Here is a 24,421-nt window from a genome sequence, read left to right as displayed (position 1 = left end):
CCTTAAAGTTTAATGAAGTCAATGAAGATGTTTCTCTCTGATTAAAATGCACCTTCTCAAAACCATATAGTGCACCTTTATGTATTAGTGAAATGTACAAAACATAAAGTACTTAGGAGTTAATACAAAAAACTATTTTGTACATTTTACCTATTGAAGAATGGCTGCTATTCTTCATTGTTATTAGTCACTTCAGATCAAATATTCAACAGGTTTCTTTCTTTTAACACAGTGGTGTGTTACACTATTATGCAAACAGCGACACCCAATGGCTGCACAATAGATTACAGAGTGAAGTGTTTGCACTACCACCTCCCTCCCTTAGAGGGCGCCAAATGACCGGGAACAGGAGTAGGGGGAGGGGCGAGCTGCGGGCTCACTGGAGCTCTGCTGCAGGTCTGCTCATTGGGGCTAACTAAAGTCCATCAACAAGCTAGTTAGCGTTGAGCGACATGGTGGACGCGGTCGGTGATGCCGGAGCAACAAGAGAACATGGAATAGCTGACCGAGAGTCGTCGCGGCGCCTCGACAATCAGTATCCGAGCGGAGGACCCGGTGTTCAAGGTGGTTGTAATTAGCTGCTTCATTCATGCGGTCGCGGGTGCACGGAGGAGTTTAAGCGGCTAGTGGCGGGCAGGCTCAGTCATCAGGCTCGCTGGGACAACTGGGACAACACGGCGCACTCACCGGTACGATTGTGTTTGCTGATAGCGTGCTAACCGGGCTAACAAAAACCCTAGAGTGGCCAAATGTACACGTATGAGTGTGTGTGATAAACAAATATCTGCTGTGGGCTCACTGGTTTTAATTGTGTACAGCATCCTCTCGTGTTGCTAGCTGCTCGCGTCGGAACCGTTAATTGCAGTTGCAGAGTTAGCAACGTTGCGAGGAGAGAGGAGTGATCGGCGACATGTAAATATTGGTGATTGTAGGCTGAAAGAGGCCAGTTGTTGAACCAGTTGAGCGGCCACTGCAGTCTTTTGTATGTTTTTAACGTGTCGTTTGCTGCTCATTGGTTGTTTTATTTTTTACTGCAAACACGTGTATTTGTGTTGGAGTTGAGACTGTATTGCTGGCTGATAGTGCCCCATTCACTGGTTACACTGCAACATACCGTGAAGCTTGCATGTAGGATTATCAAGCCTGGGCTCGTGGGTTAATGTATGGACCATGTGTGTGTGTGTGTGTGTGTGTGTGTGTGTGTGTGTGTGTGTGTGTGTGTTATAATCATGTAAATGTTACTCTCACTCCAAACAGAGTATGGTGGTCCCGGACAGTGCCAGCGTGGTCCCCCAGCCAGGCAGTGGCAGTCCCACCGGCCTCATGGAGGGCTCGAACCCCGGGTGCCAGGAGGAAGTGGAGGGGACTCAAGACCTGGCAGGGGTGGAGCTGGAGGAGGTCCGAAAGCTGCAGGAGCTCGTTCATAGGTTGGAGGTCCAGAATGAGACCCTGCGCAACAGGGGGAGCAAGAAGGCCACCATCCACAGAGGAGCCAGCAGCAACAGCAACCTTACGGCCAACATCAACGAAAGGCTGACCTGTGAAGGGGTGTCCAACTCCCATCTCACATTGGAGCACAGTGGAGATCTGGGCAGCACAGACTTTGAGCTGTCCCCCCCCCAGGACAGCAGCAGCAGTGAGGAGATGTCCCCTCTGCCGGTGACCAACAGGCTGGAGGAAGGGGATGAAGAGGAGGAAGAGGTAGATGACGAGGAACGGGGACCGTGTGGGGGCTTCCTCACCTTGACCTACAGCAACGGAGGGGGGCGGTGCGGGGAGCAGAGCCAGACGCCAGAGAGCCCCTCTCAGGGAAGTTATGAGTCAGAGACACTTGCAGAGAGCGACTCAGGGGTGGACCAAAGTGCACTGGATGAAGTGGATGTCCTAGATTTGGAGGATGAGTGTGCAGAAGTAGAGGACGAGGACAGTTGGTATGTTTTACTGTCTGCACTTACTGTCTCTGTTCTCTAGTTAAACTTTGATAGCCTCTTATTTTCAGCCTAAACATCCTTAAATGTTAGAGGGATCACAAGTAATATCCATAATATGTCGCAGTGCATATTAGTCATCTTCAGAGGAAGTTGGTTTCTGGAACGTGGTCTACAGGGACGTCCCATTCAAAGTATGTGTGTTGCCTGTGTATAGGTAGAGGAGCCCCTCAGCCAGATGAGTCACATGCAGTTTCTTGTTATTTTAACCGTTGAATTTAAAGTGTGTTATTCCCCCACAGGGCAGTGACTGTAGCCTGAACTGTAGGTTATTTGAGTTTAAAATAAGACTTAGTTCTTGGCAAAGACACAAACTGCTTCTTTATCATCTGTATTGGGGCAGGGCAACATGATCTTAAACTAACATATCAGTATTTTAAGTGGGTAACAACAAGTGGAAGAACAAATAGAGCAGTCTGGTAAATTAAATTAAAGTAAATAAAAGCAAATTCTCTAGTTCCAGCATCTTAATTGTAAGTATTTACTTATTTCTTTACTCTTCTGTGTCAGTAAACCAAAAATAGTTAGGTTGTGGACAAAACAAGACATTTGAGGACATCATCTTTGGAAAACACTGATCTACATTTTAAATAAGTTTGTGACATTTTATAGACCAAACAACAAATTGATTAATTGTGAAAACGGTATGCAATGAAAATATTCTTTAGTTGCAGCCTTAATCGTTATAATATGAATGTATTGCCCTGTACTATTTAAAAGCTTTGCTCAATTTGTATCACTGACTTTGATTACTCACTCTTACTGGGTGAAAATATCATGGTTTAGTGATGGAGAAAAGCGGGAGAAGAACGACGCTAGAGTGAGGAGGAGGCAGAAAAAGAAAGGGCAGCCAGCCAGAAAGAATTATTTCAGAAGCAGCTGACATGTGAACACAGAAGCGAGAGGCTGTTGGTTGTCTTTTCAACCTGACTCTGTACTGATGCTTCAGGGAACAACAGGCATGACCTGTCTGCTACCTGTTTGACAGGTTATGATGAACAAAAAGCTGTCAGTTCTAAACAAAGCATGAATGAAAATACTGCAACTCCCAGGAGTGTTCTATCAAGTGGTTTCAGTGTGGAAAGCGATGTTGGAAAATTATTAAAACAATGATTATCGTTATTGCTGGATAGACCAGACATAGATCTGCATTCATGAAGCCTTGTTACATAACGTATTTATAGAGCAACAAAGCTATATCTGCATTAGTTCATTCCTGATAGCAGGTCAGAATGAAGCTTATAAGGAGCAGTTTGTTCTGGAATAAGATGAACTTTGCACATTTCCTCCGGTTTAATTGGCAGGATATAATTACCGAAAAAAGAACAGTAATAGAGGGTTAATTACTCATAATCCATGTTAGTCTTATGCCAAATACCAGGCTAGACATGTTTGTTTACGCTGGGTACATTGCATAGCCTGGAACCGGTACCATATTGTCTTCCCGATGGCTAGTTTAGCAGCTGAGCCTCAGGGGCTTAATAGCCAGACCATTCATGACTTATTTTCAGTTTCACATAATTAGCCATACCATATGTGCTTCGTGAGGTTATCATAGCCAAAACATCCAGTAATCCTAACAGCGACATAATCTCATCTGCTTTGGGCTCAATGCTGCCACATGGCTAAACTGCTTTGGGTGGGATTGGACAGCATGTGATGCGAGAGGCCCCCAGTGTGACCAGACTGCAACAAGGACAGAAACACTGGAACTTAGAGCAACTGCAGGAGCTCCTCTTGTGGGGTTTTGATTCATAGAATAAAACCTGCACAGGAGATGAATTGGATTACCTGCACACAGTTCATGATTGAAAAAAAATAATAATTGTACACTTTTACATCATGAATTGTGATGTAAACGTGCACAAGCCATTTTAAAAAAAAGTGGTATAGTATAGACTTTATAAGGATAGGCTATTATTATTATTAATTTTATTTTTATAGGGCTTTTCAATGACCCAAAGTCATTGATAATCGCTATGAATGCCATATGAATGTCCATCTAGTTCTTATACTTTTTTTTGAGGAAATAACATCAACACTTCAGATTCCAGCATCTTAAATGTTTTATGTCTTTGTCTTTTTTGAGATTGGCAGATTAAGATATGTGGCACATGCCAATATTATTTAGGTTCTTGGAGCATTATTTGGACACGAATACATTCTGAATTTTTGCAATACACAGCCTCTTGGCTGTCAGCTCTTTGCGTAACAGATTTTTGCAGTGGTGGGGTAGAGAGGCGTGCGCAAAAGAAAAGCCCACATTTCTGGTCAGAAGGAGAAACACAAAAAAAAATCCTGAAATACTTGAATATAGACAGGTTTTTGAATATGCACAAATATCATAAAGCCACTTTTTCAAAAAGGTGGTTGAATGGATGAAAGGGTGTGTTAGTAATCAGAGTAAACACGGGCACCTGGAGGCACTGGAGTATTAGTGCAATATTTGTTGTAATTTGCCATGTAGGCATCGAAGTAGGAATCATGTCTTTTTTGGAATACGTGCCAAAAAATTGGAAAATATAGTTCTTGGAAACATAGTTCAACTCAGTAACTTCTTATATCACATTGTTCTGGTAAATATATGCATAACCTGTTAATGAAACTACAGTTGCGGCCCAGTTTCTTGCGTGACTGAACCAGGTGATCACATGTGACCGAAACTCAAGTGTGAATTGATCAAACACCGGTAGAACGCACAACATCAATCCACATCAAACACAGTGTTCATGTATGAAAGAAGTGGCTCCACTCCCCCCACCACACACACAGAAGCTGTGCTGTGGCAGGATGTGTGACCTGAATATTACTCTCTGAATTGTTGGTCATTCCAGTGGGAAATGGCTCCTTTTGTGTTTGCCCAATGGGAAGATGATTTGTAGTTGATTGGTCCAGAACCAGTCAGTCCAGGCCTTTTGTGTGTCTGCCTCAAAGGATCGGCCCATGTGACCACTGGTTCAAAGCTTGTGTTAAACTGATGGCAGTTTGCCCTCACCGGGGCAACAGCAGACACATCTCAAAGGAGGCACTGGAAGCGCCAAGTCAAGTTTCAGCTCGTGACATTGTGTGGCTGCAAAAATCCACCAGGGTCGCTCCTAGATTGACAGTAGAATGTACAGCTCATTCCAAATATAACACAAAATTTCTCCATGTTTAGAAGTCAGTGTATTTTCCGATTTGATGAGCTTTCTTAAAGTTTTTACTCCCTCACTCTTTGGTCCGATTCATTGTAAACAAAACGACATGGTTGTTTCTTTGTGATGTAGGATTTTGCTTTAGTGTCCTTCTGCAGTTAAACCATTTAGGGGTTAAGCGTTAATTCTGCCTGTGTTCAAACATGCAACATTCCTACTGTATATGGCATGCTCATACTATTAAGTGAATACCTTACAGGCCAGCAGTGCCAACTAATCTGCAGCTTGTTTTTATGCAAAGCCTCTACTCTGCAGTTACTGGCACTTCTGACAAGCATGTTCAGTGAAAAGTAGATTAGGCTTAGTGTTTCTGGCCATGAACTGCCTTTTTTTAACCTCAGTATTCCCCTTTCTGTATTCCTCACCCAATCCCTTTTACCTCCTATCATTGCTTTCGTTTCTTTTGGTAATAATTACTTTTCTTCTCATCTACCTCCTCTTCACAGGTTGTATGTGTCGCCAAAAAAGCAAGTTGTGGATCAAGGCCCCGAGTCTCCGTTGAAGTGGTGTCGGCAGGCTCTTGACCACCGCAGCCCGGAGACAGAAATGGCTTGTCGGACGCTGATCAGCCGTTTGGACCAGAGTAAGCAATTAACGAACACATACGTGCATCTTGTGTCATATATCTGATATTCCTGATCCAAAACATGTTTTAATTTGCATGGTTATATATTCTCTATGTAAACCCTAACCTTAACAATCTTTCATTTCATCCCAAATCCTAACCAACAACAGCTTTCCTAATAAGAGAGAAACACATGTTTGTATCTGAAGGTATCTGAGTCACATGCCGCTGCCTTGGAGGTGGTTGGCCTAAATCAAGCACCTAATTCAGCCAAGAGAGACAGTCTTACCTCCCTCTGTGAATGTGCTGCAGTCTTATTTACTGCTCACCCCCGCTGTGTGTGTGCACATGTCTGTGTGTGTCTTTTAATCATATGACAAAGCCAGAGTGTTGTGTACATGCTGTGTACGTCTCTACGTGTGGACAGAAATTTGTGTCTGATCCAACCGATCCCATTTATAATTTATCCTGCTTGCGGCTTCTACTTCCTGCACACTGCAAAACCTGAACAACAAAGCTATTCACACCAGGGCTGAATGACCACATGAAGTCATGGGATGGGTTGGATTACCTCCCCCTCCTGGGACGGTTTTCTTTTTTTTTTTTAACGGCACCACCGGGCCATGAAACTGCCTGTTGGCATACAGCATGTTTTACTCAAACTGCAGAAACTACAGGGTTTGCAGTAAAGGTTTAAAAAGACGTCTAAATTAACTGTATGAGTTACTCTCTCACTCACTAATGCACTAGCACATCAGACTGTCTACATATCATCTAAAACCTCAGTCTGTATTGTAGGGCTGCAGGATTTTCAAAAATACTGACATTGCAATATATTTTGCAAAATGAAAAAAACAGACATTTTAATCTGATGAATTTATCAGCTCTATACACAAACAATGTTCTCAATGCTCGTGTTCATGTGTAGAGACCCTGCTGATACTATGAGCAAAGTTTCATGTTATGTCGAGCCTTCTTAGTGTTTTAAAAATAGCGATTTTGATGCTAGCTTAAGAGTGCCCCAGCACAAAGGTTTGACTAATATACATTCACAAAAAAAGCCTAGGTTGCATTTTGACGAGAGTTGTGCTTTAAGTGTTTGTGTTTACATAGTCAGCAGGTCCTTGTGCTGGTGTCAGTGTAAATTTAGAAAGCTACATATGTAATTTTTAAGCAAACATTAAGGGTTTACTGATCACTCAAACCTTTGTGACCCACTTGAGTATCAATTGATTATCCTCCTGGCTCCTGCCAGACAAAAAACAAAGGGCTGAAATCATCTCTGTTAACAACATCCTTTAGTGTATCATATCACAGTGGGTAGAGTTAATCTGCATACTGACAACCCCCAAAATGTGGCCTACAACAGGCTATTTTTTGCCTGGCCACTTGCTGTGAACCCCTTTACTGTTAGGCAAACCATATTAGAAAATGGCCAAGACTGCCTTACTTGACATTACATTTGAAGGGTGACGCAAAAGTTGTAGTCAGTGTGTGATAAAGAGGCATTAAGCTAAGCACTATGCAATTTTTTAGTACATTGTTTTATCTCACTTCATTTCAAATGTTGTGAAACTGACATCATAATGCAGCTGATGAATACATCATTTCTCCACTTTTCCTTTTTGTGGCATTCTGTAATCCTCAGGTAGACAGATATTGTGACATGGTGTCAGATGATTTCCTTGCAATGTGTCAATTATAGCAGTAGTGCTGCATCATATATCTATCGAATTGCAGGCAATGTATCATGAATGGTACTGTATTGTGAATTAGTCCTATGGCTATTCAATCCTGTTAAGTGTGGTTCACCAAACAATTTTTTTAAAGTATTTTTTCCTATCTCATTTACTGTTAATAAGTGAATAAAGACCCACACCACCTGCCTCGGGCTACAGGCGTGTGGTGCTGTGTGTACACAACGAGATGCTCTGTACCATCCAGACAACTACAGGATTTCCTGGAGTCAGTATTTGTTGAGCTGGGATGGGCTCAGTTCTTTCAGAGAGATGAGATCAGTTATTTTCTTAATCACCACACCCTCTGGTATAGATTCACCTTCACTCAGCGCTTCAGCACTTTGCACTGCTGTACCTCCGTGAACTAATACAGCTGCTGGTGTACTTAGAGATGCCCTCATACTGCACTTGTTGTTGCATGATTAAAATGGGGCCCTTAATATCCTTTTACATTCATCCAGCTACATTTAACTTAATCTTCATGTGTGTCATCTCTTTAGTGTGTATATTGTAGCTAATCTCTGCTGTCCTGCTCCTTGCAGCGTCTCGATGGAGGAACATGTACAGCAGCCCATCAGCAGAGGCAGCCTCGGCAGGCTCAGGCCTGATCTCTCCTGGGTACCACAAATCAACTAACAAATCCCTACTAACCTGTGGCACTTCAGGTATGGCATGACATTAACACACTGCTCTTCAGTTTCTGCTCAACAATCCCTAATCAACAGTGCGATTTGGCATCAGTTATTGTAAGAATGTAGGTCAGTTTATGTGTGTGCACTAATGAATCAACAGTGTGTCCTCTGGGGAATCTGAATGGTTATTTTTAAAGTCCATTCTAGCATTGTTGCATGTTTTACCTAGTTTACTGTATGTCGCATATACTGCACATTGCTATTAACTGTTTTTTCAAAACATATCATAGGTTTTCTAGATTGATTTTTAACTTCTACCAGGCAGGGAAATTCACTGTATTATAATCAACAAACAACATGAACAAATTTAAATAAATGTAAAAAAAATAAAATTCACAGTGAATATTATGTAAGTTTTTCTTGTGGAAAGGATTCGGGACTACCTTATCTAAGAGAAAAAAATAATAAGTCACAAAGGGGCAAATATATATACGTATTTGCTTCTTGACAAAGGTTGCGTTTTTTCTTTTTTTTTTTTCTTTTTTAACAAAAAATAACTGCACAGCAATCACAAGGATTATTCTATAATAAACACAGACAGTATTTTAAGTACTTCACAGCAGTGGTCCCCAACCACCGGGCCGCGGACCGGTACCGGTCCGTGGGTAGTTTGGTACCGGGCCGCAGAGAAAGAATAAATACGTTATTTTATTTCCGTTATATTGACGATCATACTCGGAAAGTTGTTTTATTTTGAAAAATGGATTCTCTTTTAACAACATCTGTCTGTTCCTCTTGGCGCACTTGACACGTACCTGTTTCAGTCACAGACTGGTATACCCTAAAAAATCAAGCTAGCTGAGATTAGTGGAAAACAAACATCTTCAGAGAGCTACTTTGCAAAGAACAAAGGAAAAGGCCCAAAGATGAGACGGAAGAAGAGGGAGAACTGTATTGAAGTTGGCTGTTAAAGTGGCTGAACTGCAGCTGCATGGACGGCAAGTGGACAACTGCTATAATTTTATTACCACGGAATCACACACGCACCCCAAACCCCCGCCCCAGTCCGTCAAATTATGTCGTGCATGAAACTGGTCCGTGGTGCAAAAAAAGGTTGGGGACCACTGCTTCACAGGATAGAAATAAATTATATGGAAAGTGTTTGACAATGCTAACCTGTGTGAAATGTACAGTGCTGGTGTTCTTTGTGGTGATTGTTACAGTTTCACGTTTGTTATTCCTCACATTGTCTCACTATATCTGGCACTTCACTGTGCAGAGACCCTGTAAATAACATATCTTTGCATGAACTTGAAAATGCTTGGCTTGTGGGCAGTGACCCCATCTAATCCAGACGTTTTACATAACCAAATGCCCCCGGATGATGTTGTCATTTCCCATTTGTCTTAGTTTGAATGTTAGGCCTGTATTAGACAGACACATCTGCCGGGGGAACTTTGCATACAGCTTTCCTGGGCATCATCAGCAGACAGTCCTTTCTAGACTGATACTGCTCAGCAAGGCTGTAGTGTAGGCAGGGAGGACTGAGATGTGTTGATTTAAACCAGCCATGTCCAAACTATTCCTCAAAGGGCCGATGTGGCTGCAGGTTTTCTTTTCAACCAAGCAGCAGCACACCAGACCTGACTCATTTGATCCACTGATCTTAGTCTTCAGAAAGTTGATTGGTCAAACTGTGTGCTCTTGACTGGTTGGAACAAAAACCTGCAGCCACACAGCCCTTCGTGGAATAGTTTGGACATGCCTGATTTAAACGGACCAGGGTGATTGTCAGAAATGTATCTGAGTTAACAACTTAAATTCACAAATATCGGTTGTGTCAGTCTGATGATTAAGTACAATGCATATCCACCTGTTAAAGATGTTAAATTTATATCTGTCCTGATACAGGCAGCACGTCTGTCTTTGCGTTAGCTGCAGTATGGTGATACTTGACACATTTCCTCCAGCTGATTGTGACTGATGGAGCTGCTTTACTCAATTATTTTCCAACTTTAAAAAACTTTTTCCATCAACACTTATGTCTTACCTTGAAGCAATAATACAGTTGTATGAACCTAATCAATCAGTCCCGGTCATCCACTAAGCAGGGTCTGACAGATCCTTTTGGCATCTAATCTTCACTGATCAATTCAGTAACCACTTGGGTGACAGTCTCACATTTGTCATAGTCCTCTTATGGGTGTGAAGGGGCCCATTAATCAAGACAGTATTTTACCTGGGCTTCATATCAGTTCAAATTTGTCTTTTTTGGAGGCAGGATACTGGTTAGAAAGGTAGTTGTCATCCTGTGATTGGATTTTTTTCTGTGGTTGTGCAGGGAAAAACTTTTCATTCCATGTAAAAACATAATATAGTCTTAAGTGTTTTGAATGATTATGAAGTTGCAGTGCCACTATTTGAGAATGTAAGGTCATTCTCTCCAACACAAGTGGAAATAAATTGCAGAAACTGTACTTGACAGTGTAACCATTCTTCGTTTGAGATGCACTGTGTTGTACCAGGTATCTCACTGTGTTTACAGGTGCCACAAGCATGCAATCAGCCCTAAGCTCACAGTCCTCCATAGACAGTGAGCTCAGCACATCGGATGACTCCATCAGTATGGGCTATAAGCTGCAGGATCTCACGGATGTCCAGATCATGGCTCGCCTACAGGAAGAGAGTGAGTAGAGGGGGTTGTGAGCATGTACATGTGCTGGACATCACATATGATTGTTCAAGGACTACTTTTTAACTTAACATTTTTTGGTGTCAGGTCTGAGACAGGATTATGCTTCCAGCTCAGCGTCTGCATCACGCCGCAGCTCCACAGCCTCTCTGCAGTCCCTGCGCCGGGGTGGCACCTACAGCGATCAGGAGTTTGACACTTACAGCCTGGAGGATGAAGAGGATGAGTTCGGCCCCATGCCCCAGCGACGACATCGCTTCACCCCCTCACCCTTAGGTTCACCCCGGTGCCTGTCTCCCTCCACTTCAAACCACGGTCAGGAATACAGCAGCCGACTGGGGGCCCCACGCACAAGAACACCCAGACGATCTCTTCAGGGGCCCAGTGCAGAGCTGCTTAAATTTGCAAAGAGTGAGGGTAAGTTACAACCAGTAACAATACAGCATTTACAACCTTGATCAAGAAGATCAGAGTCACCATCACAGAGGTCCCTGTTGTGATAAAGCTGTAGTGACACACATCATGTTGTTCCTAAATTTGATTTGTATGTGGTTCCAGAGGAGTTGAGGCACAGCATGCCTAATCTGGCTCCCCGCACCAGCCTACGTTCCCTGGAAGCAGTCAGAAACAGCCGCAGCATGGAGGCTAACCTCCAGAGCTCTGGCAACCGCATGTCCCACCTGACTCACTCCCCCTCTACAGGTAACCCTCCCCTCTTCACCTGCTCCACACCACTTCTGTATAACCCTTTGTAGTGTCTCCATTATCCTACCACTGGACCCATTCTTAACCTCTGCATGACCACAGGTAAGGTTTGGTCGATATCTATTATTTATTGATATCTTCTGTTTTAAGAAGAAGGTTCTTCTTAAAGCCCTGGAAACCCTGGAATATTTGACCACTCCTAGGGCTATGGAACTAGTAGTGGAGGTTTTTATTCACACACCCAGAGACACACATGCATGTGCATGTGGATGACATGGTACAACTTCTTGGCAATGGTTCTACTCTATTGGACTGATCTCCAGATGGCAGCAATGCATAAACAGGCAGAAAAGAAGGTGACTGCTGGTGAGCAAACATATAGAATTCAGGTCACAGCATTTTCAGAATTTTGGTTCTGCCAAAGTTTTATGATGAAGGAAATGTATTTAACATGCATGACATCTCAAGGATACATGCAGTGAGTTTCCACAGGGGGTACCTTTTTAAATGTTTTAACTGAGGTGCCATTGGATACCATTTTTCAGGGGCCAGCGATCAGTATGAGACGATATCTTCTGTCCATTTAACACAATCAGTAACAGAAGAAGCTGACACCCTTTTCTTTTCTGCTTTTGGCTATTTAAAAAAAATCAACGTATTAATTATTGTAAAGATATTTATGGCTGGTTATGTGCAGAAAAGTTTACTTTAAATAGACTCCACTGACATGTAAAGCATGGCTTAATTAAAGTATAACATTTCAACCGATATTAACTGTCCAGGAGGCAGTCACCATTATTCCCTGAGGCTTTTGCCATTTTATATTGCATTAATTAGTTTAGCAGCTAGCGCACCTTTCCTCTCTGTTTGAATGTTTGAGAGAAGCACACATACCTACTGTACATTGGCCACAGCTACTTACATGAGCTCCACTAACCATCCTAAATTTCCCTGACCAGTCATCTTCCCTGACATATTCCAGGTATTGTACAGGTGACGCTCCTTTCACTCACCTGCTGCATAATTATTCCAGCACTCTAAACGTATCCTTGATAGTCCCGTGCTGCCTCCAGCTTCTACATGCATCAAGTGGGGGTTTGATTTCAACTGCTACATATTTATTTTTTGTGTATATTAATATTTATTTGATTCCCCAACTTATAGGAAAGAAGTAGCTTGTTGAGAATCTATTATACCACTGTCACTTTCTTACTCTTAAGGTATGGCTTGTAGTCGGCTGCGTGGCAGTGGCCAGTCACCTCTCTCCCTCCGGACTCCAGTTAAAGCTGTCGCGCCCACGGGGTCCATGGGACCAGGTCGTCAGCCTTCTAGAGGTCTGCCTGTTATCCAAGCAGCGTCTGCAGTAGGTGGCCGCAGGGTCCAGTCTCCAGGCTCTGCTAATGGCGGAGGCTACATACCTGGGAGAGCCTCAACTGGGGCTGGGAGGGCTGCCATGGGCAGAGGACAGGCTGGGCCATCCACAAGGAGTAAACTGTCACAGCCCACCAGGAGGTGAGTGCTAAAATGGAAAGATATTGATGAATGTGTCATTTTTATTAAGGGAGAATTTGCTGAGATGTTGTGTGAATAATGTCTAACTTCCTATTTTATTGATAGGTCTTTGGGCATGGCTAAAATCTCAGATGAATCTTGGAAAGATGGCTGTTACTGAGTCTGGCCGGTGATGAAGGAGGTTCACTGCTGCAACCCTCACCTGACCTCTCCCCGTTACCTCTCTTAGTACAGAAAACACAGCCACTTTGTCCACAAATGTGTCGTACAACCTCTTGGTCCCCTCATTTCAGACTGGAGCGCTGGGCTGCACTGGATTCAAGTTGAGACTCATCTCTTTTCCCTCGCATGAAACATTGTCAACCCACACAGAGAGGATGTGTAGGCAGACAAGAAGGCACTCATGCACACTCTCCACTTGTGAAGTGGACAAACTCAGAGCTTCCAGAAGATTTGTTTGTGTCAGTTTTACTTATTTTTCTATGGTCATTGTGAGAAACTGCTGGAATATTAAGGGTTGTATTACTGTGATGTAATTGATATGAAGACAATTTAAATGAAGTTAATGCTGGTTTGTTAATTTTCTCTGTGTGAATTCCTACTAGATGAAGGTGCTGAGTGTTGCATGCTTGGTTTTGTTGGGGGTTTTTTTCCTTATCCCTTCAGCCTTTTCATCATTGTGTAAATGCAATATGACAGATCTTCCGTGTGTCCCACAATGATATGTGTGAAGTTACGATTTTTCTGATTGGTCCATTGTGAAATTATCATCGGATTTGTGTTGTATTTGTGTTCAACTCTTTGATTACACAGCAAATGCAACTCCTGTAAACCACACTGCCCTTACAAATACAAAAAAAGGAAAAATATGGTTTGTGCCAAGGTGCATTTCAGCTGCAACCCTCTTTCTATTACATGAAGTAATACTGATTCATTAAGGTACTGTTACAATACTGTGTTTTCCAGGCATTTCTACTGCATATCCAGAGGTGGTTTTGAGTGTTTAGGTTTTGGATACCACTGTAAAAAAGAAAAATGTTTATGCACGAAGGCAATGTGCCTTAGACAGCTATGCACCCTCATGCAGAGTGCCTCTGAAAAATTTGGAGCTGTAATGAAAAATGAATAATAAAGTCTACCCTGAAACTATGATTATAGCATTTCTGTTTATCTTGACACATGCATGCCAAGTCGAGGTGTCTTTGCATCATAGGCTAATTAGTCATACTATGCAACGCAGGGCAGCAGCAGCAGTCCCATTCATCAGCTCCCGGATATTTCCTGGGTGCATGACCAAACGCTTCAGAAATGAGTGCTCGCCGACGCTTCCCACCCCTTGTGACAAAATGGCCTACAGGCCTCATCTGCGCATACAAAGTGTTAGCGCACAGTCTGCAATCACATTAAAATTATTATTTCTTGGCGTGATAATGTTTGAATTTTGTGTCTAATAGCCGGTCGTAAATGTGTTCTCATTAAGAGAATGTCTGTGTTAATGTAGCTCTGCTCTCTTATGCATGACGCAAATAGTAAGGGATCAGCGGTAAACGAGGCCACGCATTGTCTGCCCCCCGCCCTCCCTCTGCTTGTCAGGAAGCAAGCTGATTGGCCGAGGCCTAGCAAAGGGTGCCCGGGGATCCAAAACTGCAGGCCGCACTTAGCTTACCGTCAAAAATAAACCATAACAATAACAGACAAAACTGAGAAGGGGAACAAACACCGATTGAGTCTGAAGACGGCGTTATCAGGTAAAATTATTTTGAATCGGTCAGAAAGGCATGTGGAATAAGACGCAAGGGCCCAGTCGGCCGTAGCGGGCCTCTTTCAGCCTTTTGGAAAAACAACATGGAAGATAATGCGGCACAAGCGGCTTCACCTAGCTTAGCAGGCTAGCTAGCCTGGTGGACGGCGGTCGTCGCGAAAATGATGGCGAAATTAAAAAACATCGTTTCGGGACGCAAATGGCCTTGTTGCTTGTGCTGACAACTCTGTTCACACTGTAACGTGGTGCGAATGTGGTCGCTAAAGTGCCGTAAAATATCGGGTGTTGCATTTCTGTGAATTAGCCGTTATGCTAAAACAAAATGGCGCTCGGAGGACCAGCCCTAGCTTGCTTGCTAGTTAGCTCCAGTGGGTGGAGGGCGGTAGCCGCCCTAGTATGCATTGCATAACGTCTGCGGTACTTTCATTGGCGGCCATAAACTCAGAGCATGTGTAGTCTCGTGCAAAGAGTCCAGAGTACAATACTTTTCAGAAATATAACTGTGGTAGCATAGTGTTAGTTTTATCCGAAAATTTCATATCCGTGGAAAACGGGGCGCTACAACGTCACAACAGACCACTGCAGACATGACATATTTGGTTCATTTTGAATCGTCATGTGACGGCAATGCATTTCCTCCCACAAAAAACACGCAGGAATCATTTTCAAAGTGCTATCAGTGCCGTTGCCTGTCAGCCCGTCCTCCTGCACACTGAGCGGAACAACCCTTTGTCTCAGCCGGGCTGCAGCCATCAGGCTCAACCAGCTCCAGGTGTATAGCTTTATAGTATAGCCTCAGGTTGAAGCCGCCTGTAGTACTCTTGATAGGCAAAGGATGGAGCCAGTGGGCAACAACAAACTACCCTCCTCCCCTGTGGCAAATAAGTTTTTATCTCTTGTGTATTTTACTCATGAAGAGGGCATCATAGTTACACAGTTCCCCTATCAGAAACCTGAACACATAGAAATTATCTTACTCTTAGTTTACCTTCTATTATAAGTGAAATCAGAGTACAAATTGGTTGTTTTTTTTCATTGACAGAGGGATTGGTTACCTGGATGGAAGGAAGCACATCAGACATCCAGTTGGTTTTATTTTAAGGGTTTATCATCAAATGTGAAGGTATGTGTTGAATACCAGCCAGTGTGGCATCCCCAGTTTTTGCATTCACTTTCAGTTTTGAAAGCGCAGACAAAGTGAAAGAAGCATGTTAACGCAGTGTCCTGTAATTTCAGTCTTTTTTTTTTCTGAGTGAAGACATGGATCAAGGAGGAGGGGTGTTGGAGCTGCACACTCAGGAGCTGAAGATGCCCCACGCTATGATCATGCAAGACTTTGGTAGGTGGTCAAGTGGGATAAGATCACAACCATTATTGCCAAGTGCTTAATTTAAGCATGCTCATTTCCTCCACAAGTAAAAATAAAAGTGAAGTGTAAAGATGATATTGTAATTTCTCCAAATCTTATTTTCACTGTAAAATGATATACAACTTCACAAACATATAAGATGCTGTGGCATCATGTGTTTACTATAGCTAGTGCAAAAAATAAATAAAACTGTGTTGCAGTTTTGTCATTTTGTGTTTGATGCTCTTTGTCATGCCCCCCTCTCCGTGTCTTGTGTTCCCAGTTGCAGGCATGGGGGGTCTGGCTCACATTGATGGGGAGCACATTGTGGTGTCTGTGCCGGAGGGTATGCTTCTTTCTGACGTGATGACGGATGAGGGCATCCTCCTGGAGCATGGGCTTGAGGTGGAAGGCCTAGAAACTCAGGTGGTTCAAGGCCTGGAGACAGAGGTAGTTGAAGGCCTGGAGACAGAAGTGGTGGAGAGCTTACATGCAAATGTAGACGGCCTGGAAGCAGAGGTGGTTGAGGAGCTACAGACACAGGTGGTAGAGCTGGAGGCTCAAGTTGTCGAGGGCCTAGAGAGTGAGGTGGAAGTGGAGGGCCTGGAAAATGAGGTAGACGTTGAGGGCCTGGAGGCTCACGTTGTAGAGGGCCTGGAGGAGGAGGTGGAAGTGGAGGGTTTAGAAGCAGAAGTTGTTGAGGGTCTGGAGGTAGATGTGGAAAGTCTGCAATCACAAGGTGTAGAGGCCCATGAGATATCCAGTGAAGACATGGTGACCTCAGAACACAGTGTGATAATGCCTGAGAATATTCTTGGCACAGAAGTTGCAATAGAGGAAGCACTGGACTCCCATCACCACCACCACGTCTTAACCTCAGACCTTATCCAGGACTCAAACCACCATCATGATGACATGCCAGACCAGGTGTTTGTGGCAGAGCTACTCTCTGAGCACCAGGACAACACCCTGGACCATCAGCTTGTGTCAGAAGGCTTGATGGTGACAGAGGCCAACTCTGAGACCATTATCCACCAGCAGCTGCCAACTGAGGCTGTTCCCCTGCAGACAGATGAGGATGATGATGCAAGAAGCAGCTCTGAGGATTACCTCATGATCTCCTGTAAGACAGCTTGCAATTTTATGACATAACTTGTATTAATAAACACTACTTATGCAATACAATGTTATTGCTGATTTTTGGTTACTAAGTCCGTTTGTGTTCCTGTAGTGGATGAGGTGGGAGAGAAGCTGGACATAGGAGACACTCCCCTTGAAATCAGCACTGAAGTAATGGAAGACAAGGAGTCTAAAGAGGAAGATGGCTCAGAAGTCATCAAGGTCTACATTTTCAAAGCTGAAGCAGATGACGATTTAGGCAAGTAACTTGAAGAATAATCAATTCAGTCACTTCAACAATACAAGAAATTATCTTCAGTTTTTTCCTGTTAAAACGAATGTAGATCATGGCTCTGATTAAATTGTTTTTCCGTTCCCTCCCAGGTGGAACGGAGGTAATTACAGAGGACGATTACCAGAATGGCCATCCTGACCTGGAAGCTGCATCATCAGGGAGACTAGGGGTTGGCCGTGACAAGATGGTCTACATGGCGGTCAAGAACCATCCGAAAGAGGAGGACGATGATGACGATGACAGTGATGATGATGACGATGATGACATCAGTATGTTCTTTCTCAAAACAGATTTTAGTCCATGTTGTCAGACAGTTTTAAGGCTTTAGATCAATAATTTTACATAATGTTACATAATTTATCACAGCTTGGATTTATGGTGTGTTTATAAGATGGCAGTGCCCTAGAGCTTACTTCATTTTTAAAATAACCTATAGATTTTATCCCTATAATGACAAAGCATGTCTCACAATGAACAGTGTCTTCTATCCTGTTGCTGATTAAATGTAAACTGTCTGTGCAGGTAACACCATTGATCAGGTGAAGAATGGAGCAGCTACACAATTTCTGCAAATCCGAGAGGGGCTGGGTGCAAACCGTGCTCTGAAACCCAAACCTAAGAAAAAGAAGAAAACGGAGACACGACAGTGCCAGACTGGTATGAACAAATAATGAGGTTATTGTTGGCACTGTGTTGTGCAAGAAACAGAGATTTGTACAACTTGATGATGAGCATTTCACAGTTTTAAAAGGTTTTATTTCAAATTCCACCCCTATTTTTCCAACCGTCTCTTCCAGCTGTTATCATTGGACCAGATGGCTTGCCTTTGACTGTCTACCCCTGTCACATATGTGGAAAGAAGTTTCGCTCACGAGGGTTCCTCAAATGCCACATGAAGAACCATCCTGACCACCTCCTTAAGAAGAAGTACCAGTGCACAGACTGTGACTTTACCACCAACAAAAAGATCAGTTTCCACAACCACTTGGAGAGCCACAAGCTGCTGAGCCACAACAGTGAGCGCTCTCCAGAATACACGGAGTACGCACGGCGCTACCATGAGTCCAGCCCTCTGGGCTCTGACAAGCTCATCGTAAAAGACCGGGAGCCCAAACTGCATCACTGCAAGTATTGCGACTATGAGACGGCTGAACAGGGCCTGCTCAACCGTCACCTGCTGGCTGTGCACAGTAAGAACTTTGCACATGTGTGTGTTGAGTGCGCTAAAGGCTTCCGCCACCCGTCAGAGCTGAAGAAACATATGCGAACCCACACAGGCGAGAAGCCCTACCACTGCCCGCACTGCGAGTTTCGCTGTGCAGATCAGTCCAACCTAAAGACTCACATCAAGAGCAAGCATGGCGCGGATCTGCCCTTCAAGTGCAGCCACTGTCCTCAAGCCTATGCTGATGCACGCGAACTCCAGCGTCATATAGAGATGGTGCAAGGCCACAAGACCCATCAGTGCCCACACTGTGAGCACAAGAGCACCAACTCCAGTGACCTGAAACGACATATTATCTCCGTTCACACAAAGGACTTCCCTCATCAGTGTGACGTGTGCGAGAAAGGCTTTCACAGGCCCTCAGAGTTGAAGAAGCATGCGGAGACACACAAGGGCAACAAGGTGCACCAGTGCCGGCATTGTAACTTCAATGCCCCCGACACCTTCACCCTGAGTCGCCATATCCTGTCCTTACATACAAAGGACCTCCCCTTTAAGTGCAAGCGCTGTCGGCGAGGCTTCCGTCAGCCCGCTGAGCTGAAGAAGCACATGAAGACACACAGTGGTAGAAAGGTTTATCAGTGCCAGTATTGTGAGTATAACAGTACGGACGCTTCTGGCTTCAAACGTCACGTTATCTCCATTCACACTAAGGACTACCCCCACCGCTGCGACTACTGCACCAAGGGCTTTAGGAGGCCTTCGGAGAAGAGCCAGCACATAGCCAGGCATCACAAAGACATGTTGATGTAATGTCATCACACACACAAACACACTCCTCCTTCCCGAGTAAATCTGTGTCACACACCCAGAGGTAATTTTAGTGTATTAACAAAGAAATGACGGACATAGGCTGTTGATGAAGACGACAACATTATAAATGCCGTTGTGTGCTTTGTGTTGTAATGGGTGTAATCCTCCTCCCCAGAGGTAATTCAAGAACACATTTTAGATGGGGGTGAAGTCTGAAAAAGACAGCGTGTACACTGAGTGGGACAGCTGTAAATTGTGTTTTGTTTTGTTGCAGAAAATCACATATGAACATATATTCAGGGTCTCAAATGTCTATATTTTTATACCCACTCAGCTGAAATGCTGCAAGTTGACTGTGTCCTGTAAAACAGAAAGCGGTGCTTTGTGAACGTCATGCCAGTTCTTCAGACGATGTGGAGCAAGTACAGGAGACGTTGGCCTCCATAGTACCGACTAGTATCTATTTTCCTTATTAACCAGCTTTTACCCTGACATTTGTTTTCAATGCCATCTTGTCTTTAGGGGGCAGAGCCATTCATGAGTTCATGAATGGTTTAGAATGATGTTGACACACATTTCGCACCTTAAAATAAAAAAATGAAAAAAATTCAATAAATCTAACAGCTGAACTTCCAGAATTTTGGATTTGGAGTTCCATTAAATTAATCATGTATAATATAGGCAATATTCCATTAAAGTTGTGTGTCAGAAAAGTTCTGGTCTGATCAGCGGTGTCTTAACAAGGAGTAAGGGTGCAGTTGATGTATTAGTAGAATTTCCCTTTAGTGTACACAAGATGTTTCTGACACAAAGATCTACTATTATATCTGCTATGATGGGGTCGATAATTAACAGGTGTATTATTCTATGAACTTGACAGATGGTTTGCTTCACGTTTGATAACCCCTGAAGTTGTTATATCTGACTGCCACTGTAAGTTACGTATGTGTGATGTTACCTATGACACAGATGTGCTCTCTCAGCTAACCATTTGATTGCAATCATGCCTTACATCTGTCGGACTTTTATCCCTGAAGCACTGATGAACACAGCTAATCAGAAAATAAGTGATTTTTAACTCTCAAACATGCTGTATCAATACCATTCTCTCAGAGATTGTGTGTTTGAGTCAGTAGAAAGCACTTTAATAACTTTTTTTGTATTTTAATTACATGTGTGCATACACACAACAGAGCTTTGTGAGTTGGTAATGGTAAAGATTGTTTTGAGTGTTATTGCTAGCAAGTGGGCAAGATCCATTACTGCATCAAAACTGAGTTGTCAGTGACAGTGGTGGGTGGTTATTGTTTTGTTCTATGGATAAGTGATTGGGTTTTGTGTTTTGTTTGTGCTCACTAACAAGTTTCCCAGACCCTCGTCCTACAGTCCTAAATCCCCCTACCCAATCCCAAACAATGGGATTATTCCCTTGAAGTCAGTGGTCATCGTTATTGGCATTAGTCTTTCAAGTATGCACATATGCTGTCTCCATTAAATTAATTGTGGTATATATTAAAAAATCCCTGCATTTCGTGTACCTTAGTCTATATTTTCTTTCAGTCTGATTGTGGATAAACTACTGGTGGGGACGAACCAAAATAAACAGTTATCTTTTTACGCCTTATGTCTTTTCTGTCCTGCAAGAAAGAAGCTCTTCAAGCTTCACTCAGCAATCTATCACCATTTAATGCAGATATATGCACAGACATAATCAAAGAGGTTTGGTTGTATTCTGTATTGATTATACAGACGAACCGTTAAATGGACTCAAGGAGCAGACAGAATGTATATTTAATGATTATTTATTTCATACTGCAAGCTTTTTGGCAAGCCTAATTCAAGGAGGACATCATGCTGGATTGAAGTTTTGACACATTCTACCCTCAGTGCTCCTTTCCTTCCCTCTAGATCAGTGAAACTTCATGGCAGAGAAGAAACATCCGTTTTGGGAACATGAATCATGTCTTAACCACACTTTGTTTCAGTAATGCTGTTAATTTTTGTAAAGCCTCTAATGAGTGTCTGTTTTTGAAGCACGGCCCACGCAGTGAACCTTGGATCACAACATTTTCATCATTTGTTGTGATTGTATAACTTCAGTCAGCCACTGAGAAGTGATTAAATATGCCAGTAAGTCATGTTAATCGCTGTTCCAGCAACTAAATAACCATTTTTCAGTTATTGAGTGGGAATTCAATGTTTCACTTAGTCACCTGCCCATCCACCATCACACCTGTGCATAGATGGAGGATTTAGTGTATGAGAAGGCTGAGCTATATCAACCAATCTTCCAAATGCTACCCCAGCTGTCTTCCACTTAAATTGGCATGACTCAGTGATCCTAAAGCCCCTTAAAGACTCATAGTCTGGACACGCTAAAGCCTTCTAAAGTTTTTGACTTTGAGGTTAAGTCATTGTTAGCATGCTGGCTCATTTGGAATACTATTTTTCTTCCAGTTGCTGTGATGCTCGCCCGCAGCATTAAAAAGCATCTCCAGCTCAGAAAGCAACGTTCAACACCTAATTTACAAACTGAGATCTTCATGTGCTTCAAAGACAGATCAGAGCCTCACTTCAGCTGACACAGCTGCACAGGTCTTGGGCTGCCAGTGGATCTGAATAGGGTTTCTCTGCTAAGTTGTAGAGAGTTTAAGGAAATCATACTTTCTAGCTCTGCTTATGTGCCAGGTTGATGGTATCTACAGCAAGTTCTCTGTCCATTTCATTTGAAATACTGATTGATCTGAGGAGAAATGGCACTAAATCTGAGTGTTTCTGTTTAGAGCCTGGATGTTAGATGGAGGGTAGTAGCTAGTAAGAAAAGCACAGGTGTTGATAATGTTCGCGATTGCTCTGTTGAATTATTACCCCGACAGCCTGCAAACGAAGCAGCTGAATGCATTCCATCAGTCATCCATTCGATTATTTACACCTGTGCTCTACGTGCTGTGACGGGCCACTATGTGTCCTTTGAGAAGAAAGAAGCTGGAGACTATTTTTGTTCCAATCTAAATTTCGAAAAAGCAGCTTTCCTAGATTCATACTATCAGCTCTAGTAATGTATATATTTCGATTTCACACCAAGAAGTCCAAAATTTATTGCAGCCAAGAGGGAGAAGATCAATGTGAGAGCTGGTGATGAGTGTGGAGAGACGCATTTGTCAAAGTCGTACACATATTTCTTTTCTAAAGGAGGGAGGGGGCGGCTTGAGGGTGGCTTCAGAGTAAACAAGTTGATTAAGGAATTTGGGTGTAACCTCAGAAGGATGGAGGAGAAGTGGAATCAGCTGATTCGATTAGAAAAGTTCGCAGTAATAAAGCGGGTGTGCGGAGGCTGCCGGCCTTCCTGGTCAAACGTCTGCTTTAACTTCATTACAGTGTCGCACATCTGTCAGAGTGACTGCTCTCCACTGTGACTCAGCCCCATTATTAAATCTTTTTTTTTTTTTGTCCACACTGACCCTCACAGCAGGGGTGGGTTTGACTGTTTTTCGACAACATGTGTTGCAGTCGTGTCTTGTTTCTCTGTCACCTGTCTGGAAAGATGTATGACGCCTCGTGCAGAGGGAAATGAGGCTGTGCGGACGGGTTCACGTGTGATGGAACATCAAACCTATTTCATTTTCGTTGGTCCCGCAGAATATCTCATAAATCACTCACTGGTGCAACTGTCAGCATAAAAAACCCCCCCGTTTAGATCAATATGTACACATATCCATAAAAAAAAACTAAAAAAAAAAAAAAAAAAACTCCAAAAGTAACCCCTCCTGAATCACTACAGGATCTAAAAATGTCAGTATGTTTTCAGCGTGCCTGGTTGTCTTTTTCTCTGAATGCTTGAAAATTCAGAAACAGCAGTTAAGTACAATTTTTTCCATTTCCTGTCAGAGTGTGCTGATCGTCCATCTCTCTCTCTCCCTCTCAGGGGTTACCAGCCTCTTCTCCACCTGTTTTGAATCAGCTGAGCATCAAACACACACACACACACACCTGACAGCCTCTGAAGGCCATCACTGTGATGAGAATTGACGGACGTTCGCAGATAATCCGGCCGCCGCGGAAGGTCAGACTAATTTATTTGATGTAGTCGTTTTGTCCATATTCCTGAGGATCAATAGGGCTCCGCTCTGCATGTGATTAGAGTGATGAATCCGCCATTAAAAGTCACAGTCTCATGCTGATGTGCAGCCAGTGGAGAGGTAAAGATAAATGCACACATATTCCACATGTTTAAATACAGTTCTGCGTCAGAGCATCTTATTTTTGGATATGTAGGCCTACATACGCTCTGCCATATTACCTCCAGATCCCGCGGTGGCCCACATAATAACCGTGGCGTCAGTCGTTACGCAGCACATTGCTGTTGCATATTTCAGTGAAGGGAGCAGCAAATGCAGCCGGGACTGTGTCATCGACTCGTGTCATTGGCAGACAACCGCTGCCACATTACCTCCAGATCCTGCGGTGGCCCACATAGCCAGAGACGGGCAGGCTGCGGTGCTGCGAGCCAGCTGGAGACTGTGTGGGCCCCTCAGGGAAATCAGTGCCAGAATGCTTGGGAGACGGGGCGAAAATTGGCCTGCTGATAAGCCAGAGAAAGGACTGCGCGCTGGAGTACACATGAGGAGAAAAAAAAGGGGAGACAGAGAGCATAAATAGCCTGCAGCCTATTGACTGTGCAGGCCTCTCTGACTCAGCCGTGCTCCCTGTCGGTGTGTTTAAAACTGGGACTATATAGGCCATGCCACCTGGTCTACCTATAAACCTGGCGGAATGCTTCTAAAAAGATCTAGGCCTGCAGATGAGTCTGGCTGAACAGCTTCATAACAGCTACTGAGTTTGCATGTTAACAGATCCGTCTCCATGACAGCCGAGCCAAAAGTGATCCTCAG

At 43.4% G+C, this 24,421-nt stretch overlaps 2 protein-coding genes across 5 annotated transcripts; both read left to right on the top strand.

Annotated features, from left to right (window-relative positions):
• Positions 1 to 347: 347 nt before the first annotated feature.
• Positions 348 to 14,179, top strand: LOC115569005 (SLAIN motif-containing protein-like). 3 transcript variants are annotated; one of them, XM_030396842.1, is made up of 9 exons: positions 348 to 564; positions 1,258 to 1,931; positions 5,629 to 5,765; positions 8,029 to 8,151; positions 10,664 to 10,804; positions 10,898 to 11,227; positions 11,369 to 11,512; positions 12,736 to 13,027; positions 13,133 to 14,179. In XM_030396842.1, exons 2-9 carry the CDS (start codon positions 1,261 to 1,263, stop codon positions 13,185 to 13,187), a joined length of 1,893 nt encoding a protein of 630 aa, XP_030252702.1. In that variant the 5' UTR covers positions 348 to 564; positions 1,258 to 1,260; the 3' UTR covers positions 13,188 to 14,179. The 3 variants fall into 3 exon arrangements, with proteins under 3 accessions (XP_030252702.1, XP_030252701.1, XP_030252704.1); XM_030396841.1 differs by having other exon boundaries at positions 348 to 689; XM_030396844.1 differs by lacking the exon at positions 348 to 564 and adding an exon at positions 963 to 982.
• A 422-nt stretch (positions 14,180 to 14,601) lies between these two features.
• Positions 14,602 to 21,146, top strand: znf711 (zinc finger protein 711). 2 transcript variants are annotated; one of them, XM_030396931.1, is made up of 8 exons: positions 14,602 to 14,775; positions 15,832 to 15,912; positions 16,048 to 16,128; positions 16,421 to 17,260; positions 17,369 to 17,515; positions 17,641 to 17,820; positions 18,074 to 18,208; positions 18,349 to 21,146. In XM_030396931.1, exons 3-8 carry the CDS (start codon positions 16,050 to 16,052, stop codon positions 19,527 to 19,529), a joined length of 2,562 nt encoding a protein of 853 aa, XP_030252791.1. In that variant the 5' UTR covers positions 14,602 to 14,775; positions 15,832 to 15,912; positions 16,048 to 16,049; the 3' UTR covers positions 19,530 to 21,146. The 2 variants fall into 2 exon arrangements, with proteins under 2 accessions (XP_030252791.1, XP_030252790.1); XM_030396930.1 differs by having other exon boundaries at positions 16,026 to 16,128.
• Positions 21,147 to 24,421: the final 3,275 nt, after the last annotated feature.

This window comes from Sparus aurata, chromosome 18 (assembly GCF_900880675.1).
Source record: "Sparus aurata chromosome 18, fSpaAur1.1, whole genome shotgun sequence".
Taxonomy (NCBI): Eukaryota; Metazoa; Chordata; class Actinopteri; order Spariformes; family Sparidae; genus Sparus; species Sparus aurata.
This window is presented reverse-complemented; position numbering and strand designations above follow the sequence as displayed.

Coding starts and splice junctions, on each gene's coding strand:
- LOC115569005 (XM_030396842.1), top strand. CDS start 1,261: ATGGTGGTCCCGGACAGTGCCAGCGTGGTCCCCCAGCCAGGCAGTGGC. Junction 8,152..10,663: donor ACTAACCTGTGGCACTTCAG/GTATGGCATGAC, acceptor CTGTGTTTACAG/GTGCCACAAGCATGCAATCA. Junction 13,028..13,132: donor CTGTCACAGCCCACCAGGAG/GTGAGTGCTAAA, acceptor TTTTATTGATAG/GTCTTTGGGCATGGCTAAAA.
- znf711 (XM_030396931.1), top strand. CDS start 16,050: ATGGATCAAGGAGGAGGGGTGTTGGAGCTGCACACTCAGGAGCTGAAG. Junction 17,261..17,368: donor GGATTACCTCATGATCTCCT/GTAAGACAGCTT, acceptor GTGTTCCTGTAG/TGGATGAGGTGGGAGAGAAG. Junction 18,209..18,348: donor GACACGACAGTGCCAGACTG/GTATGAACAAAT, acceptor CGTCTCTTCCAG/CTGTTATCATTGGACCAGAT.